This window comes from Spea bombifrons, chromosome 6 (genome assembly GCF_027358695.1).
Source record: "Spea bombifrons isolate aSpeBom1 chromosome 6, aSpeBom1.2.pri, whole genome shotgun sequence".
Classification (NCBI taxonomy): Eukaryota; Metazoa; Chordata; class Amphibia; order Anura; family Pelobatidae; genus Spea; species Spea bombifrons.
The window spans coordinates 37728798-37749802 of NC_071092.1; the positions used below are offsets into that span (position 1 = coordinate 37728798).

General features: G+C 42.5%; 1 protein-coding gene across 1 annotated transcript; it reads left to right on the forward strand.

The window, feature by feature from the left end:
• Positions 1-2182: 2182 nt before the first annotated feature.
• Positions 2183-20199, forward strand: LAMC2 (laminin subunit gamma 2). Its single transcript, XM_053469741.1, has 23 exons — positions 2183-2362; positions 4792-4989; positions 5995-6112; positions 6594-6695; positions 7754-7890; positions 8296-8424; positions 8933-9122; positions 9319-9431; positions 9734-9952; positions 10054-10236; positions 10914-11159; positions 11413-11549; positions 11730-11874; positions 12372-12577; positions 13060-13139; positions 13766-13891; positions 14275-14419; positions 15160-15309; positions 16272-16386; positions 16496-16695; positions 17186-17344; positions 17642-17741; positions 19664-20199. The coding sequence occupies exons 1-23, from the start codon at positions 2281-2283 to the stop codon at positions 19915-19917; spliced, it is 3534 nt and encodes a 1177-aa protein (XP_053325716.1). The 5' UTR covers positions 2183-2280; the 3' UTR covers positions 19918-20199.
• Positions 20200-21005: the final 806 nt, after the last annotated feature.

The window sequence follows — 21005 nt, forward strand, 5'->3', positions numbered from 1 at the left end:
AACCATGGACATTAATATGGAGTTGCTCCACTCTACTGGGAAGACTGTTCACAAGGTTTTAGACTATTTCTGAGGAAATTTGTACCCATTCAACCAAAAGAGCATTTGTTAGGTCAGGCACTGATGATGGGACTAGAACCTGGCTCACAATCTCCGTTCTAGTTCATCCCAAAGGTGTTCGATGGGGTTGAGGTCAGGGCTCTGTGTGGCCGGTCAAGTTCTTCCACACCAAACTCATCCAACTGTTTCTTTATGGACCTTGCGTTGTGCGCTGGGGCACAGTCATGCTGGAATGGAAAATGGCCTTCCCCAAACTGTTTCCACAAAGTTGGAAGCATAGCATTGTCCAAAATGTGTTTGAAAGAAAACACGGCGACTACAAAGCCCCAGACCATTATTCTTCCTCCACCAAACTTCACAGTTGGCACGATGCATTCTGGTAGGTAGCGTTCTCCTGGGATCTGCCAAAACCTGGTTCATCCACCAGACTTCCAGATAGTGACATGTGATTTATTACTCCAGAGAACACGTTTCCAGGGCTCCAGAGTCTAGTGGCGGGGGATTTACACCACTCCAGCTGATGCTTGGCATTGTGCATGGGGACCTTCAGCTTTTGTGTATCTGCTTGGCCATGGAAACCCATTTCGTGAAGCTCCAGGCGCACAGAGGCAGTTTGGATCTCTGCATTGAGTGATGCTACAGAGGACAGGCGTATTTTACATGCTATGCGTGCCAGCACTCTGGGAGTGTGCACCACCTACCACTTCATGGCTGTGCTACTACTCGACGCTTCCACTAGATGTTAAAGGAACCCCAGAAACTCAATAATTAGGGCCATACATTTTTTGCTCATTAATGGTTTGTGTAATTGGAACAGACATTTTAAGAGGGGGATATGCTGATTATACCACAGATTACAACAGGACTTGTGACCACCTAGAGGCAGTGTGCCTAAGTTGTTGTCAAGTTGCTATGGAAACATTGGGCCTGACTGTGACTGGGAGCTGAGTAGACGATTCACACCTTCCCTGTTTGTCTTGCATTGCCTGAGGGCAGACAATCTGTGCAGGACGGGAGTGTCTCACCACAACCTCTGGCTTACTTCCCTCCAGACATGTTTTGCGACTCAGGCTGGGAGTCATTACTCTGACCCCTGCAACAATCATTTCTTCTGGCGGTGTCTGATTATCTCATTACTTCCTGTCTCTGGATCACAGAGCTCCAGCCCATATTAAAACATCTCAAATGTACTTCTTTGGTTACTTGCAATCTCTAAGATGACAAGTCTTGATGGAAAACATCACACCTAGGTCACAATAACCCCAGTAACACGGAGGAAAGGGATGAGGTGTGAATGTTTTATACAACCATAGCAATGGTGCAAGCACCCTAAAATTCCCTGATATTGTGAATATCGCCTCTGCCCACAATACAATGTGCACTTGATGGGCATTGTGCTGATTTGTACAGAATAATCTGCGGGTGAATGCTGATCTCCTTCTTCTACTTCATGGCTGGGAATGATACCCATGAAGATGTCCCTATAAATATGCAACAAATGTCAATCATGTTTGTACGGTCATAGGAAGCAAAGAATAAGTATAATCCAATATGCTACTGACTAGGGTGATTTATAAAGATGCATAAGAATGGCAGTGGACATGTACCATCTTAGAACTCCATTTCTGGATAGGTATTTGGAGCCCAGCTTCTAGGACTGGAGACCTCCATCACTGCCCTTGGACACTGCTATAGGAAAATGGTTTTATACTTTAAGAAAAACAGTGCTGAACAGAGATTTGTTGCAATATATAGTTTGATGTACATTATATCTGTTTTAATACTGGAAATTACATGAGTGTTAAGGTGGTTTCGTAGTCCTATGACCTTCTAAGCTGCTCCACAGGCGATAGTTGAATTAAAGAAAATTAAAATCTATGAACTAACATGGAAGTTTTATATACATGCATGCCTGTCATTTATAGGACTACTACTCCCTAAACTCTCAATGGGCCACCATTATCCGTGCAGTGTTTGTGTAAACCTGCAAAATACTTTGCGGCAGGAATTCTTGTGTATATGTGAAGAAGGAAACCAGGGTGGGGCGCTTAATCAGAGAGTGAGTCACGACAGGAGATCTTTGTGTCTGTAATGAGTCAGGTTACACGGATCTCATAAAACACACCTGACGGACACTTAGACAGAGAACGAAGAACCGGAGACAGAAATAAACCTACAGAAGCAGCTGCAGAGCACCCAGGGTCCTACATCTCCATAACGATGGGGCAATGGAGGTCTCTAAGGCAGACCCAGTCCTTCCTGTTCATTCTGTCTGTGGCAGCAGGGACCCTGAGTATAGAAGGTGAGCAGCCTGATTCTCCTCTCCCTGGGGACATAGGGTGACCTGCTGGAAGTGGACGTTTGGGGAGTACGCTTGTAGCTCAGGTCCTGACAAACCTCAAGACAAACCATTACCGCTGTGACCTTTTCGACAAGTATCTAAACAATTATCTATAACATATAGACTAGCTCCTAATGTGTCTGCCCCCTCTGGCGTATTTAATGCTTTATGTGACTGATATACATTGTTTTGCAATAGATTGCACAGTTAATCTCCTAAAGATTTATGGCTGTCAGGGATTGATAGATGTGCAATGAAGAAAATGCATGGAAAATCATTTAGTGCGTGCAGGTACCTGAGCTCTCCCACCTTCTTCTTCCATCAGATTTGGATTCCCTGTATCTGTTATATTTTAAGTCACACCTGGTGCAGCTCAGCCCGGTTATAAATGGATTTATTTTTTTTTAGAAAAGCAGAGAACAGTGTGTTTCTGGTCACTGTGAACTTTTGAATAGTGCGTCCCAAGGATGAGCTTTATTCACAAAAAGTACATTTAGGTGAATGGAGTTGAAAGATGTTCTGAAGGCTCAACACTGGCAAGGCTGTCTTGTTCAAAAGGCATAGCTGGCCATCCATGATACATAGTTGCATGCATTAGGCGAGGCAATACGCAAGAAATCTCAGTTTTACTCAATGCATCATGAGATGTTTGACCTCAACTCATTAACATCTCACCAATAATGGTTAGCATAGAGTATACAGATGTTTGAATAGACAGACATTTTAAAAGGATGCCTACTTGTTTATGTTATGATGGTTGGGATGTGTACTCCATGACCATCAATAAGGTGCTCGCTGTTTGGATTCACCTTTTTAAATGTCTAGCAGGGTATTGTATTTGGGTAAGAATGCGTGGAATGTTTAGATGTATGGTGTTTCTTGGTGTGGTGTTTAATAAATGAGTGGAGTTCAGGTCATGCATACTGGTATGGCAGTGTTTAGTTGGGTGCTTACATGTTGGGGGTTTCCATAAGTATGTGTAACAAATGGCAATGCTCGGGGGGGTTCTTGTTAGTTGATGCGCTTGAGAGCTTAGTAGCTCGTCATTGGTAAGTCAAACACTTACTAGATTACTGTTGTTTAGTGAGTTGTCTACAAACACAAAAGGTAAAACTTGAAATGCCGGAGAAGGGATTAGGAATGACAGACACTAAAGTGTACCTACTTGTGTGGAATAGTTATGATGAACATTTGCATTATGTGGCAAACAGAATAAAACTGGATTTAAATTCAAAGGCAAATACGTTATTAATAGGGAAATCAGGAAAGCAGTCCATGTTGTATAACGTGGAGAACAGTGGGCACCGTCCAAGCAATTGTCACACAAGGAAGTACATGGTTCTGTGTGTGGCTCTTCTAGCTAGATGTAGTGCATCAAAAAACCACCTTAAAGCGCACAGAACTCTTATTGTAGACTTTGATTCCTGATACCCCATTCCAGCTGCTGTAGAAGCAACAAAGGATGGAAAAGAACGGTGCTTTAAATGGCAGGGTTTGGAATGATCACATATTCCTGGAAGGGTGGGACTGTGCACGTCTCTATACATATAAAAACAGGCATTTCTTTTATATAGTCTAATAAGACAGGAATGTAATCATGTTATGACCTGACAAAAGGCTGGTAGGAGTAGTGTGTGTGAGAACTGTTGGGAGAGAGCTTGGCATAGTGTCTGGTGGAGGACCCCTGCTGGAAATAGGCCCCAGGCTGGCAATGGGCCTGGTCGTTTAACAAAGTGTCTTCTGTCGTATGCAATGTGCACTTAACTCAGCTCTTTGTTTGACTTTAGTAAAGTGGGTACTTTGGGATCTTTGTCCAGACTAGCATATGCATGCAAACACATGATTAATTTAAATACTGGCACAGTCTGGATAGGATGTGCAGGCTGCATTTCTAGATATCGGAGCTGTAGATACACAGGGAACAGATTAGGGGTGGCAAAAGGCCTTCTAGACTGTAAGCTTGTTTGAGCAGGGCCCTCCTCACCTGTTGTCTCTGTTAGTCAATTTTTTATATTACATGCCACCTGTTATGTCCTGTCTACCCATTGTACAGCGCTACGGAATTTGATAGCGCTATATAAAACAATAAATAATAATAAGATGAGGTGTCCCAAAGCCTCAACAGTCTATTCACTAAACCTAGCGTTCTCTTTTTGTTGGCTGACAAATACGTAGGTCATGAACACCTCCGGGACAGGCAGTTGATTTTGGCATCTCTCATTAATTGTCATGTGGAGACTGATTTTTTCTAATTTCGTGTTTTTGTTAACAAATTCAAAACGATTAGCTCTGTTGATTTAAGTTAAATTGAGAAAATAGCTAACAGATAGTCTTCTTTTTCCTCCCTTCTTTCTCTGTTCAACCCATTTGGCCTTGACGACGTGGCTTAGTCTTTGCATCTGTCTGCAACTGCAATGGTCGCTCCCAGCAGTGCGTGTTTGACCCTGACCTGCTGGCACAGACGGGCAATGGATTTCGCTGTATCAACTGCATGGGAGACACCGATGGTCCAAACTGTGAAAGATGCAAGCAGGGATATTACCCACAGGGTGGGGGGACCTGTGTACCCTGCTACTGCAATTCTATAGGTATGTCAGATTCCTTTTACCAATTAATATGCGACACCCAACCTTTTTGCCATTCTTTGTCCACATGAATATAATGAACATAATTTCTACTCGTCCTTTCCCTCATCTGTATTTCCCTCTCTCTCCTCCAGTGTCAGTTTTCCCCACTGAGCCGCAGCCTTTTCTCCTGTCCTCTTAGGTTTTCCCCACTATTTCCACCTTAGCCAGGGCCGGCCCAAGGCAAAATGCTGCCTGGGGCGAATTTTAAAATGCCGCCCCCCCCTTAATCTACTCTTCCTCTCCCTCCGTCCCTGCCGCCCCCCCCCATTATCTACCTTTCCTTCCGCCCTATTATCTACCCTTACCCCCCCCTTGTACTTACTTTTCAGCAGTCCTGCGGCAAGTCTCACTGTTCGGACTCGGTGCCGGCTTGTAATGCTGAGCGCCGGCACTCAGCATTACAAGCCGGCACCGAGACCGAACAGGGAGACTCGCCGCAGAGGAGAGAGAGGGGCGCCGAGCGGGTACTGACAGCTTGGTAAGCGAAAACCACTCGGCGCCCCTTTCTCTGTCTTTCGCTTTTAAAAAAAAAAAAAGCCGGCCCTGACCTTAGCATTCACTCTCCGTATCCTATTATGCTTCCCCCTCCTCTAACTATTTTGCCCTTCTCCCCTCACTGCTTTTTATTACAGTCTTTCTTTGCACCCAGACCACTGTTCTCCTTTCGTCTTCTTCCCACTCTATCCTTTGATTTATTGACTATTATTGTCCTCACCTGAGCTGACACCCCCCCCATAAAAAAAGAATTTCTGAGCCCCCTCATATAATGGAAGTAATCAGCTCTGGTGATCTAGCTGTGGCTTGGCCATAGCCTGTCTCACATTGCACCTCTCTGTGGCAATGCCGTTGGAGCAGCAATGGGCATCTCAGTATTGCCAAACTTTGGGAAGCCACCTATTTTGCCCTCACCGATGGCCCAGAGAAGATCAGATATAGCTTTCTTTATTATTTCTCCTGTCAATGCAGGCTCCCTCAGCACACAGTGTGATAACTTTGGCCGCTGCAGCTGTAAGCCGGGTGTGATGGGTGAGAAGTGTGACCGATGCCAGCCTGGCTTCCACTCCCTCACGGAGACCGGATGCAGGTAATGGATATTAACGTACATAATGCTTTCTTGAAAGGAGGAGGATATAAGCTGGCAATAGTAGACAACCCAGTTCTAACATTCCATACAGGATACTTGTATGGATACAGCATGTGTTGTGGATCCAATGTATCCAATGTATAGAATTGGGCTCCTTTAACACATACATTGACCATCACCCTTTTTTCTAAGCTGTACCATAATTTCCTTGGTTTTCCCGTTTGCATATAATTAGTGTTCAGTTACCAGGAATAAACATATCATGGCTTATTAAGTCCCCAGTGAGTAAAACACATCAGGTCCTTTGTCATTCCATAATATTCCTCCAACTTAAATAGGTTTAGTGTCATGATGAAGAGCCTTCTGTCAATTTACAGATTATTCTACTTTCATAGTTTGCTGCCATGGGTAGACGTGGGTCAGTGAACAGATGCCATAATGCTGTAAATGGTGAGACTAATGTGTTTCCTACACCATGCAGGAGACACGGCTGTCAGTGTGACCCAGCAGGCAGTATTCAAGGATGTGACACAGAAGGGACATGTGTGTGCAAATCTGCCGTTACTGGAGAGCGATGTGACAGGTAGATATAACATTAAAGCGGATCCTACATGTTGCAATTCACTGAGAGTCTCATGTAGTCGGGCTTCAAGATTAACGGATTCAACATTTATGTATCAAAATCCCACCTGATGCATACCAAGGGAGCTTTAATCCTGTTCTCAGGATCTGCCTTATTATTCTGTGCAATTAAGTGAGTTCTCTCTTCATGTTAAATTGTTGCTGATTGGTTCAAGCAGCCTTTATAAGGTTGGGGTGGGGGGGGGAGAACTTCAGGACAAGAAATTCATTGGATGATGCTGACTGTGCCATAGGCTGCCACCAATCTCAGCTTCTATAAGGTGGGCTTTTAAACTAAGTATTTCCTAAACTATTACACTGGTTGCCAGACAATCACAAGCTTGGGTGGTTTTAAAAATAATTCAGAGGAATTATGGCAATATCTACAGGGCTGGATTCCCGTCGAACAATCATAAACATAACCTGAAAATGATGAAAATAAGTTCTCCTTAATATTTTTGAACATGACAGTTGATGGGCTGCCATATTCCATACTATCATATTATCATATTGTCATTATGATGACTGCGTGAGAAGCAACATTTACTAACTGTTTCTAACAAAATGAATGGGTTAAATATGATATTTTATTTTTAATGCTGCATATAAATAAGCAATCTCCTTATTCACCATTATCAGAATGTATTAATTCAACGGGTCACATGATCTCTGGGTATGAGTTCCAAATGTGAAGCAGCCACCAAGGAAGCCAATGGAATAATTCCTAATGATCGCTCCACATTTAGCTCTTTTGCCCTGATGTGAGGCTTAAAAATATACAAACAGCCAATACTGTAATGTGTAGCGGGCTGATACTGTATTCGTAATGGGTTTAAGACTAGCCAAGTCAGTCTATTATGAAAAAGAAAAAAAATGGGCGAAATGGGGTCCTGTAATTCGGAATCCTGTCTGGAGCCCAGTAGGATGAAGCTCTGTGTTGCTGTGAGACACTTCATAGAAAGCAGTGCCGTGCATTGTGTTACAGTACAGTCTAATGAAATATGTCATGTTCCATGATAGGTGTAAGCCTGGATATTACCACATGGATGCAGCACGCACGGAAGGCTGTTTGAAATGTTTTTGCCATGGTCACTCTACGTCATGCAGCAGCTCCAGTCAACACAGTGTGAGAAACATCACTTCCTCCTTCCAAAAAGGTAAAAACGTGGAGGAAGCGGATGGCGCACTTCAGGTGCACTCTTAAAATGTCATTTTTAGTTACCACTGACTTATTAGAATGAGCTTCCTGTTAACAGTAACTATTCAATGTAAACTTCCTGTTTACAGCAATCAGTCATTGTGCACTTCCTGTCAGTTTCCTGTATTGCTGTTAACAGAAATACCGGAGTGGGTTTCTTGCTAAGAGCCTCTTGTAAGGTTCTTCCTATTAATAGTCTCCACTTGGAAGTATATACCGTGTGAGCTTCCATTTACAAGGACTTATTTAGTCAAACATTCTGAGCGTTCGTTGTGTGAGCCTGATGCTGCCTGTGCTTTGTCAGTGTTTACAGCAGTAGTGGTTTTCTTTAGTTTTGTTAATTTCTAATTATCTATATTTGCAGACACAGAAGGCTGGAGCGCAGTCTTAAAAGATGGGTCCCCAGCACCAGTACCTGTTCGGATGTCTCGACACCAAAAAGAGGTCTACCTAGCATCGAGACAAAGAGAGCCTCTGTACTTTAATGCCCCAGGTATGGGGTTTCACAGTTTCCTTCCCAGAATCTTTGCATTCCTGATATGGTGTTTAGGTTCTTGTAGCAGTCAAACAAAAGATAGAATGGAAAGTGAAGCAAATGATTATGAATTTCGATAAATAATATTTGATTCTGGCATGAAGATGGCACAGCCTGGAAAATAATGAACATCACAGGCATGTGGAGACATGATTCCTAAAGGGGTAGTAACCCCTTTTCCTACTTTTACGTGTAGAAAATAATTAGTAATTATACTTTGCCTTATTCCTATGCATCATTCATTAATAGATTTCAGTACTTTGATAGTAAGTTGATAGTAAGATAGAGCAGTCATGAGCATATCCACGTACTGTGATTCTCCCTGTTGATAAGTCTACGGCGGACGCTATGGTCAACATCAATATTTGTTACATTGTTTTTATTATAATATATGGGGGCATCCATTGTTTGTTAAATAATGCCATGAATTGTGATTAAAAACCCAATCCTCCTATTCTTTGTGTAGCACAGTTCCTGGGAGATCAGTCTGTGAGCTATGGACAAGTACTGACTGTAAGTTTCCGTGTGGATCGAGGGCGTCACAGGGCAGGGGCTGAGGACTTAGTGCTGGAGGGTAATGGCTTGAGAATTTATGCCCCTCTTACGTCTTCCAAAACTGCACTGCCGTGCCGGCTGCCTCAAACATATTCATTCAGGTAAATGTCTTATTTCAATTAATCAAATATCATAGACTTATGGGATAAACTTCAAGTCACACATTATTCAATCTTTGCACACCAAAGCTTTTTCTTTCTTTCTGTTCATCTTTCTGCTTGGTGTGCATGCTGATTTCCACCTTAATTATTCTTTTATCCTTCTGGTAATATGTTGCTGCTCACACTATTTCTTCAGGCTAGATGAGCTATCTGGAAGCCCTTGGACACCTCGTCTCAGCCACCTTGACTTCCGTCGTCTTTTGAGTAATTTGACTTCACTTCAAATCCGCGGAACTTATGGAGAGTACAGTAAGTGGCACGTCTTATCTTTTAGAAAATAATTCACTCTGTAGGCCACAGCTACTCGGAAACTCGCAGTTTTTTTACAAACTAATGTCTAGAGTTGCTTAATATCTAAGAATAATTTACTGCTAAGACAGTTGTAAAGTTGTGCTTGTATTATTTAGCACTTTATTGTAATAGAAGGCAGAAAGAACATGATGATGTACATTTCTTAACATATAACATACATATATACATACATAACATGTATTGTCAGATCTATATGGGAAATATTAACACTTTTGTTATTTGCCCTTTCTGTCTGAAAGGTACAGGATATCTCCAAGCTGTCACTCTGGTATCAGCTCGTCCTGTCCCTGGAGAACCTGCTCCTTGGGTGGAAAAATGTGTTTGCCCTGCAGGCTACCAGGGGCACTTCTGTGAGAGATGTGCCCCCGGATACCGCCGGCAGTCTCCAGGGCTTGGCCGTCTCAGTGCTTGTGTTCCCTGTAACTGTCAGGGCGGAGGTGTGTGTGACCCAGATACCGGTGAGTAGCCTCATTTAATCCCATCGTTCCGACTGCCTGCATCCTGCCACTGGCATTGAATTACACGGTTTAAACAACAACTTTTTGAAAACCCTCACCAGGTGACTGTTATTCTGGAGATCAGAATCTAAATAACGATTGTGCTGATTGCCCACATGGACTTTATAATGACCCGCGGGACCCCCAGAACTGTTTACCATGTCCATGCAGCGCTGGTATTGGATGCTCATTGTCCCCCGAAACTCAGGAACCTGTATGTGATGACTGCCCTGTTGGACTGGGAGGTAAGTCACAGGGGCCGGCAAAGAGTTCTAGGATGTTGGACCAATGTCTTCAGGTTTAGTAGACCGCTACATCGTGATACATTTGCTATTAACATGCCTGTGAGAATTAATTCATTTCTAACCAGACCTTTGGATGAAACACAGGATATTTACATGCATAAGCCTACTCAGCTTGACCAAGCCTGTAGTGTTCTGTAATGTAACTTGATTTAGTGTTGTGATACATGTAAGAAAAGAAGAAAGTTTAGTTTGTTTCCAAAACTACATTTTTGAAACTGTCTTTTTCTACCTTTAAGAGGAAGTAGCGATGATGTGCAAAGAAGGAATAGCGATGATAATATATTATAATAATAAATAATCCATATGAGTGTTAAATCATCATTTCCACAAGTGGAAACTGCCACAGATTGGCTAGGCAGAGCTCCCCCTCTTTTAGGGGTGTGGCTACCCATGCAGGGCCAGCCCCAGTTTGATTTAAGTGGGCAGGAAGTAGGCTGCAGTGGGCGGGGATTAGGAGAGAAGTGGGTGGGCAGCACTAAACTCCTCTCCCCCATCTAGAGAAACTTGTGCTTCACTCAGAGACTCCTGGGGAAACCTGTTCCCAGTTATGCACATGGCGGTAATTGGTATGTGAAATGTAAGGTTGTTTAATTTTTATGACTATTTTTTTAACCCAGGGCCCCGCTGTGACGTATGTGCCGATGGATATTTTGGAGACCCCCAGGGACTACGTGGACCTCCTCGTCTCTGCAGGCCCTGTGAATGCAATAACAATATTGATCCTACTGTAGAGGGAAGCTGCGACAGAGTGACCGGGGAATGTCTCAAGTGTATTCACAACACCGGCGGGTTCTACTGTAATAGCTGCAGAGAAGGCTTCTACGGGAACCCACTGGATCCTAATCCAGAGCTCAAGTGCAGAGGTATAAGACAAATCTAGATAGATTTGATGTATTTCTTATCTAACTGCATGGTTAGCGTTTTCCAATTATTGAACCATTTGCACCTTTCACACTCTTGCAGCTTTCCTAGATACTGCTTGGTATTGAACGCTGTGTACAAAGAAATTGGTACTCACTGTTTATGTTCTAACATTATATCTCAAACTCTCTCGTTACACCACTGAATAATAAAGCAATGTATGGCCCTAATGCTAATATATTCATTCTCCCACAGTCTGTTACTGCCACCCTGTGGGAGCTGAAAATTCAGGGTGTCAGAAAGATGGTTCCTGTGTGTGTAGAGCTGGTTTCGAGGGTGAGAATTGTGATCGCCCGCAGTGCCCCAGCTGTTACAGCCAGGTCAGCGAGAAGGTAAGGCCATGAGGACAGAAGGTTCCCACCTGGGGTTTTTGTTTACCTGGATGATAGCTGCTCCGTTTCTTGCATGTGTCTATTGTATACTTTAGATCCAGGTACATTTTATATTGCATTAAAGCTGGCAAGGACTCTGAGTATATTAAAGTATATTCCTTCTGATCAATTTGTTCATAGATCAATCTGTACAAGAGGGAGCTACATGGGCTGATGGGAGCTAATAGCAACCAACAGTCCCCAGCCAGAGGGGAGCTAGAAAAGAGAATGAGGAAGGCAGAGGCGGCTGCACGCGAAATGCTAAGAGAGTCGGAGGCTGCGCATGGTAAGGATCTGAGGTAGAGCCATGGAAACGGGCAATGACTGGTGTTCAATAAAGTGCTTACCCAGCTGGGGGAGCCTTTCATTGTTCAAAAAGCTGTTCAACATAGCCTACCGAGTTTCCAGACAATATAGTCCAAAATGCATGTGATATGCTTTAGCGAACCAACATTAATAGAACAAGTTATTCAGATGTAATCTTCTGATGGCATGTGAGGAAAGGACCTCTGAGCTCTTGAAAGCATATATGACTCTGTATCTTACTGTTGCTTATTCATGCAACTACCTCCTGCGGGCCTTGATATTGAAATGTTTAATTGTTTTTTTTTATCTATGTCCTTGCAGAATGATTTATCACTTTGTACATAAATAACCCAAATAGTAATTGTTATAGAGCAAGAACCACAATGTCGATGACCCAGTGACAGAGCCACGTGTGATGCAGCCATGGAATGAGCTGTGAATTAACTGTGTTTGTGTGTCTGTGAATCTTTCCTCCAGGTGCAGAGATATCTCTGCAGAGGCGGCTGGCTGGACTTCAGGGATCCCAGTCTGAGACGCAGAATGAACTGGAACAAGCCCAGAGGAAGGTCCAGGTGGCGCAGGCCCAGAGCAGTCAGTACCTCGGACAGCTTCAGGAAGCACGGGGGAAGATAGGCAATGTGCGGATTCTGCTACAAGGGAGCCAAGCGGAGCTGGTTGGCATGGTAACCGACACCTTACCCACCACATCGACATGACGGCTTATACAATCCAACAGCGTCACTGCTTTTTGCAAAAATGAAAAACTGCTGTGTCTGTATAGTGTAGGATCCCACAGTGTTGCAATATTAATTTTTATATTTTCATAATGCATTCTATTTTTTTTTTTTGGTTATGTGATAATGTTCACGCTATTCTACATTTGATCCCCCCTGGCATTATAATGCATATTTTTATACAGTGCCAATGAGCCTCTATTTGTATAATCATATATATTTGCACGTGTACGAAAGAATGATTAGACTTTTCAGACAGGTGTTCTAAAACAGACCCCAAACATCACGATAAATAAAATTACAAATATTGTTAAGCTTTGCATAAAACAAAAAAATATATTTTGAATTGAGTTAAAGTCATTAATGCATTAACGTAGCATTGACAAAATGTAAATATTTAGCGATTTGTTGTTCTTCATGTGATTTTACAGACATTTCCGAATACGAATTCCGGCCTGAATTCCGGCACTTTCGCACAGCTCAGCCAGGAGGCTCAGACGATAGCAAACAGGTAATGACACATCATTTTAATTGTGAAAAGCAAACTTAATTGGTGATAATGTAGAAAACGTGACTAACTGTGACAGGACCAATCACATTGATCATCAATCATAGGAGCACTCCGGTTCCGTTTTCATGTTACTGTATATTGGAGTCCACTTTGCATGCATATCGCTGCTGGCGTTTCTTTAGAAATTGTAGAGCTTCTGTCCAATTAATCCCCCACTAGCTGCCTGGACTGAAAGCAGATAGCGTACTACGATACGCTTCTTGCACATGCTCTATAGAGCTCCATTTTAGCCAATGAGAGTTGAGCTTCCTTTGAAATCAATGGGGGGCGTAACAACAGCCAATTACACGTATGTCATGTCAAGTTGCTGTTTTAGTAGCATCCATGTGATTGGCTGCTGCTTCAGTAACTTTGATGGAACCACTACTGAGCATGTGCTAGAAATGTACATATATAAGTGCTTCCTGATTTCAGCAGAGGCTGCCGGGTGAAGAGGAAGGTGGGACAGTGAATGCTTTGGAGTCCATTCAATATACATTAGAAATAAAAACACATGTTCAAGGGATACCCCCCCCATGTAGATTTAACTCCCTTAACCATCAGGGCTGTTTTTGTGTCTCTTGCAGGCTGGCGCAGGAATCACAGATTGTCACGCAGGACGCAGCAGATGCCCAGGGAGATACACAGAGAGTTCTTCAGATTTTGCGCTCTGGAGATGCTGACCCTGCTGCCGGCGAGAGACTTAGGGCAAGGTGAGTCTCTCAGCCATATCTTCAGCCACCGTTACACAGCTGCAGCACTCTCCCGCTTTAGCGGGCTGTGAGGATGAAGGACCGGCTGCGGAGATCCTATGATGTCCCTTGACCAGTAAAGGAAGCTGTAAAAAATAAATAGATGCGGCACAGATCTCCATTGTAGCTCCATGTGGCTACCTCAGATGCTCTGCAGCTGTACACCGTGAGATGGCTCATTTGGTAAGGTGTCCGCTACCTCCTCTGTCCAAACCCCCAATGCGGGAGTTATGATTGGACACCAGAAATATCGGGGATATGCCTATAGCCCATTTTCATTGTTTCCTGTGAGTCAGCACCATGTTGTCCCATGTAACAGTCAGGATGATATTATGTGTTTGCAGACTAGAGGAGGCTCGCACGCAGGCCAGAGCACTGGAGACAGAGGCCATTCAGTCTGCAGCCGCCGCAGAGCGCTCTCACCACGAAAGCATGCAGACAGCCCGTGCCTTGTCACAAACTGCCCGTCTGAACTCCGTGGAATTCCAGGTACCTCAGAATTACAGACCTTCCATCCCTAACACATAATCCTTTGGCCCAATGTTCTGTGTATCCCATTGTCTTCTTGGTCTTGGTTGTCCGCTGTAGATATGGAGGCTGCATCATGCACAAAGTTCATTGACTGCCAAGTTCCAGTCATTGAGGCACAATTTAGTACAATTATCCCATCTTTGACACTGTGACCATCTGAGTAAGAGATGGATGAGCAACATATTGAAGTCTCACTGATTGACAGATAGGTAATCAGACTTTTGACACATAATATTTTGAGGGACCATGGAAAAATAGTCAGGAGGGGGCAATGCCCCACCTTTCATGGCACATATCCATTACTCCTTTTTAAAAATGTATAAAGTGGCCACCAGAGCATGAATGTGCCTTCATGCATTACATGTGACAAACTTTCACGTACCTTGCAAGATATAAACCTAGAACAGTTTGATGAACATCCTGCGCAAGTGTAATAAATAAATACAACTTCTAGAACGACGTGAAAGAACAAAAGTTAGCACGAGGCTCGTGGATGGATAGATATATTCGATATATGGGCTACATCTTTGTCTTTTATGAACCAAGACCCCAGGATATGTATGCAACTGTTCATTCATCTTAGCTGGGATTTCAACAAACCCCTCGCAATAGTAATGATAGTGATTTCGAGTCACTGCTTGTTAGAATGGAAAACACATAATTATCCCTGTAAGTAATGTTTACCCATCGGCTTTAAGGCTCAGCTACAGCGTCTGCAGGCAGAATCCACAGCACTCAGAGACTCGGTGGAAGCCGACTTATCTCAGAGCAAAAATCTCCAGGGCAAGTTTAATGTCTGGGAGCAGGAAGCAGAGGAGCAACTCCAGGAGGGACAAAAGAGCAGAGTGGTAAAGAAAAGAATCCTAAATAATACTGTAATATTGTGTAACGATAAGATGTTGTGTATCTTGGTGCTATGATGCTGAAATTGTGGTTTTGCATTAAGCAACTTATGATATGTCAAGCTTTGGTATGTTTATTCTCCTGTGTCTTTTCTCCCTTCATATATATATATATATATATATATATATATATATATATATATATATATATATAATACAAAATACAATAATAGATAAAATATATTGTATAGCTCTCAAGCTAAAACTGTACAGGGGAATATATATGTTTTTGCAGCAGAAGTAAATTGCTCTTTTATCCAGATCAAGATGTCAACTGACTGCTTTAGCTATGAGCAACCATGTCTGCTAGCAAGAGGCATGAAAAACATTGTTTAGCCTCCTATTAATCCAAAGGACATGCCATTGGCATGTTCTTAAAAATATTTACAATAAGTAATATTCATTTCATACATTATCTGGCGTGAAAACTAATTTGTTTGACATATTGTTGTTGTTTGTGAATAAGATTGCACCACATACATCATCATAACGATGTGGGATGTTTGTGAAATTATTGGATGAAATTTGGTATGTTGTGTGTTGCTAGCATGATGTGGTCTTTCGAGACCTCATATGTCACCGACATAAACATTACCCCCATATGTATATCATACAGGGACAGCTATGATTGTTTGCATCTTACCAAGTTGTAAAGGGTGTTGGGTTTAATGGCCCCAAAAATATTTGCTTTAGACCTTTTATTGGTGTTCTGGGCAGTGTGCAGCCCCATCTGGGATAAATAATGTATAGGGTCCCTGGATGGGGAATAACTGATAACTGTGAGAGGCGCTGTGTAAATTGTTTACGCTATATAAATAAAAGATAATAATAATATCTATCCATAAATAGTATTTGTCAATTGTCAATGTGCACATGGTCACCCTTTGCCTCCTCTGATGGTCTTGCAGTTGGCTGACCAGTTCCTCTCACGGGCAAATGCCGCCAAGATCAAAGCAGAGCAGGCTATGCGTACCGGGAACAGCACCTACTACGACATTGAGGGTATCCTCAGCAACCTGAAGGGTGAGTTAATGGGGGCATCTTTCTTCATCCAGCACTTGAAGCGCACCAGGTAATTTCTTTTTTTTGTATTGAGATTATTAAGTATTAAAGTTTCATCTCATCCCAATAGGGTTTGACGAAAAAGTAGGAGACAGACGCAGCGAGGCTGAAGATGCAATGAGGCTTCTCCCTGAAATCCGACGTCGGGTTGAAGCGGCAACAGATAACTCAGAAAGAGCTGGAAATATGCTGCAAGGGGCAGAAAGAGATGCAAATATGGCAACAGGCAACACAGGAGAGGCTCAAAGCATTACCAACGCTATTCAACTGGTAAGTCTTGCCATGAATACAAGCAAATATTCTGCAAACCTGTTAGTTTTCTCTATTTGTATCCTAATCAAATCTCATACAGACTCGGGCTACTAAATTATTATGCTACCGCTTTTGACAGATACACTTTTGGAATATTGTATTTCAGTTTTTAAATAATTTATTAATTTATTAGTAATTAGTTCTTCGTCTTGTGCATCCAATGGGGAGAACATTATTAGACCTAACAAGGGACGGTTAACCCTCAGCAGCCAAAGGGATTTCTAATCTACAGCATGAAGGGGGTCTCCTGCTTGATGGCTTTATGCTTAAAATGGCTACTAGCTACACCTTATTGACATAGTATGGTAACAACCGCCTTCATATACACATCTTACTAATACTGCACTCACTATGTCCCTGCATAGTACGTTTATGTATAATTTTAACTTGTTTCACTAAATCTTTAAAAACCATGTGTTTTTAACCCATTCCTTGATGTGGTCCATAGGACATGCTGCGGATGGGTCAGGATGCCAACAGTTCGGCAGAAATGGCTCTTGCTTTGGAGCGTGAATTTGCAGGGCTGGTCAGGATGACTAAAGGTACAGCAGATGATCTAGATACCAGGACTCGGACTGCTGAGAGAGACGGTGTGGCTGCAGAAGGGGTAAGAATACCTTAACTAAGCCAGCTCATATGCAATGTCAATTAGAAGGGGGAATCCAACGTGATCAGTGAACACATATGAACCAACGAGAAATGGAAATATTCAGAATTACTTCCTTTACTGAAACGTATTAGGATGCTCATTCCCCTGGCATACAGCAGGTTAATAACTTTAAGGCCAATAGAATATATGAGTTTTTTTACAACGTTTTATTACATTTTTCTTCTTCTTTATTGGTATGTTATGTTTTATTTGCCCCACCGGCACTCATTCGCTCACTTCTTACCTTCATGTCAGATTGTGCAGACCGCGCTGGAAGCTGAGGCCGGCGCTTCAGGCGCCGATAATGCAGTTACAGCCACACTCAGTGCTCTGGATCACATGCTCAGTTTGATGGGTAAGTGACAAGGTTAATTGATCCAGTGATGGTTTTAGATGCCCCTGCATATACTGATTGAGTTACAAACCTATTAACAATTCAGCTCGTGAAAGTTTGTATTTGTCAGCACATTATACGAAATTGAATTTCAGACCAGAGATATAATCACAATAAACAAATTCAGCCAGAAATCTTCTGATGGGTATAAGAGGGCTTTAGTATTTCAAGCAGTTTCAAAACCTGATAATCTGGCTATATATATATATATATATATATATATATATATATATAATGTGTGTACGATTCAATGTCATGCAGTCAGCAATTCACGTTAACTAGCAAAATCCACTTTTATTGGTGAATGAGCAAAGCAATGTAAGATATATTAAAATTAACTATAAATCTGAGCTGAAAATAACCAGAACATATATATATATTCAGTGGGTTCTGGTTATAATTACTATGCTTTAAGCATTGCTATAAGTGTCTGATGAGGTTTAGTTTGACTAAAGTAACATTTTCCTGTTCAGTTGAAATAAGCACAATACTTGGAGGGGTTGCAGCTGCTTGCATCTCTTTTCTGGGAATACCCTGATTTAAATCCCCCGGGTACTGGGATCAGTCTCTTCCCCTAAAGACTAGGCCATTAATTTTTCCCATGCATGTATATCTAATGCATGGGATCAATACAGCGCCATTGATTTTTGTGCGTGCTGCGGCTTTGATGAGCAAGTCTTCCTGTGTTCTAGGATCTGGTCTACAAGGATGGGACAGGTTTTATATAATAAAAATGCTGGTCTTTTTGTGCACATTTTCTATGATTTGTTCTGGATTGGAACAGCTGTTGGGCAGAATGCTGAGCTAATATATTAATTTAAACAAACCAGTTAAAGGGACCACATACTGTCCCTGACACCCCACCAAGGAATAATTTCATGTTAAAGTACCCTGTGAATACTTTAATATGAAAATTTAAACCAAAACTGAAGGAAGAAGCTGCAGCCCTGCAGCTACTCTCCTCCATGATTTTTTGAAGCAGCCAATCAGTTGCAGGAAAAGGCTCCCATCAATGGGTGTGCTTTCCGCACATGCCCACAGAGCACTGAACCGACCCCGCCAGTAGTGTTGCCAACACACTTGGGAACTTTCTAAATAAGCTAACCCTGAGACTATTTAAGTATTAACCTTTTAATAGCCCATGGCAAAAATTCTATGTAGTGACTCCCCATACATTTCAAACATTTATTTACATCATCTGCATTTAAGCAGGGATATCAACCACGCCATACTGGTAGAAAATGTACTAATTGGGTGGTTCAGCTATCATTTAATCCGGGTAGAATATGAGGGAGTCGGCTCCAAACTGTGTGGCCCTAAGATTCTGGCTCTTCACCCGGAGAGTCGCCAGGTATGGTTGCTGGGCAAGCACTGGAGCTGGCTGGCATTAAGTTTATCACATGCAGGGAAATATATTTAGCCAAACACACCCCTGCAAAGCATATATCTGGGGTTGGGGAAAGCGGATATAGGGCATTTGTTTGCAAGGGCAGATGATGGGAATTTAATGGGACGATGCAGTTATCGTATGCATGAAGGGGGATATGATGGCTGGAATGTCTCTTTAGTTACGATGGTTCCGACAGAATCTACACAGTAATTAATAAGTTCCTTTCTTAAAGTATATGCATGTTACATAAGACTTTCAAGCTATCAGAGCCCTCCCTGTCTGTCGTATGATTATAAGCTAAAACTATACATTGCTCAAGAAAATATGAATGGGACCCAATTTGACATGATAAAACGACATTTCCAGGCAGCTATATTTGGTTATAAAATCGTTATTATCTGAACAGTAGGTGAAAGAGCGCCTTATTATTAAGTCTTTTGCTTAAAAATGTCTCTGTCTATAATTCAGCTGACATGGTTCTTTTCTCTTACAGACCGGCCACTGGTTGGTAACGAAGAAGGTCTCAGCGAGCTTGAACTCAGTTTGCGCTCTGCTCGTTCTCAGCTATCTGAACGTCTCAGGCCGGCAGTGAAAGATATGGAGCTGGCAGCTGAGCGCCAACGACAGAGGATTCTCAGCGTAGACTCGGAGATTAGCGGGATGCTCATTGACATTCAGAGCCTGAGGGACATCCGTGATAACCTGCCACCAGGGTGCTACAGCACCACAGCTATAGAAAGGCCTTGAAAGCTTCTAGGACACGTTAAGGACTGTATACTGAGATACCGGCCATACCATGAAGCAGTGGACCATACCAAATCATTCATACTGTGATAACTCTCCGGAGGCTTTTTAATGCAATCTTTATCATGCAATTTTGTATGCACGTGAAATGACAAAAAAGAGAGACATATTCCTTTTGGAAAGGCGCCCGAGAAACCACTTACACGTGATGAAAGGAGAGACCATCCCAGTTTTTCTATCTCTGCAACATATTTCTATTTATTTATTAATAAAATATAACCAGACTCTGCTGCGCCATTGTCTAATGACATTACACATGTTCACAATTATAGCTTCTAGCAAAGCAAAATCTTTATTGATAAAACAGCAACATTAAATGAACAAAACTCGGTACACTAGTCAAAAAAAACTGCTCCGTTAACCCCCTCCCTGCCAGAGATTACACCGTATAATTGTATCGGTCTTTTGACAGAGTTGTAGTTGCTTCCTTCTTACTGTCCTGGTCACCACTTTTATCAGCAGAGGGCCTGCAGTCCCAAACCAAATATCCCTCCCGCCCGAAGAGCACTTTTTAATACTTTACCAGCGACACTAAGTATAACATAACCCATGTTTAACTGTGCCACCTTCCCAAGGCTGCATTGACTCCATCTTTTTGTAAGCATCCTGAAGATATGGTCCCCTTACAACCGACGTCTTAAATCTAGTTTCCATTTCTAGTAAGCTTCTAAAAGGGCATATTTGACGCCTATAACCTGGATAAGTCATAAGCAAGGCAAATCTCTTCATATAAAACGTTATTAAAACAGACCTTTAAGGGACACCCTTGAGATCAGAGCTTTTTCAAGTGCTTTTCGGTTTCCCTGATGGTTGAGTCCAGCCCGCGCATGCTATAGTGACAGCCCAATGTGAAACTATGGTGTATAGTCATCCTGAGGCATATCCAATGACTATAGCCTAAAACTCCCATCCTGCTGCGCAAGCTACGGTCTGGTCAGAGGCGCTGCTGGATTCTGAAGCCTGTTTGGATCCTGCAGGGTGCTTGGAGTAAGATGCCTCCAAGGTAGCGCCAACCAAAGTATGAAACGCTT

Excerpts from the sequence above, each read along its gene's own strand:
- LAMC2 (XM_053469741.1), top strand. The coding sequence starts at position 2,281 with ATGGGGCAATGGAGGTCTCTAAGGCAGACCCAGTCCTTCCTGTTCATT. Across the intron at positions 11,875-12,371 it reads AGAGTCGGAGGCTGCGCATG|GTGCAGAGATATCTCTGCAG; the intron begins GTAAGGATCTGA and ends TCTTTCCTCCAG. Across the intron at positions 13,892-14,274 it reads GGCGAGAGACTTAGGGCAAG|ACTAGAGGAGGCTCGCACGC; the intron begins GTGAGTCTCTCA and ends ATGTGTTTGCAG.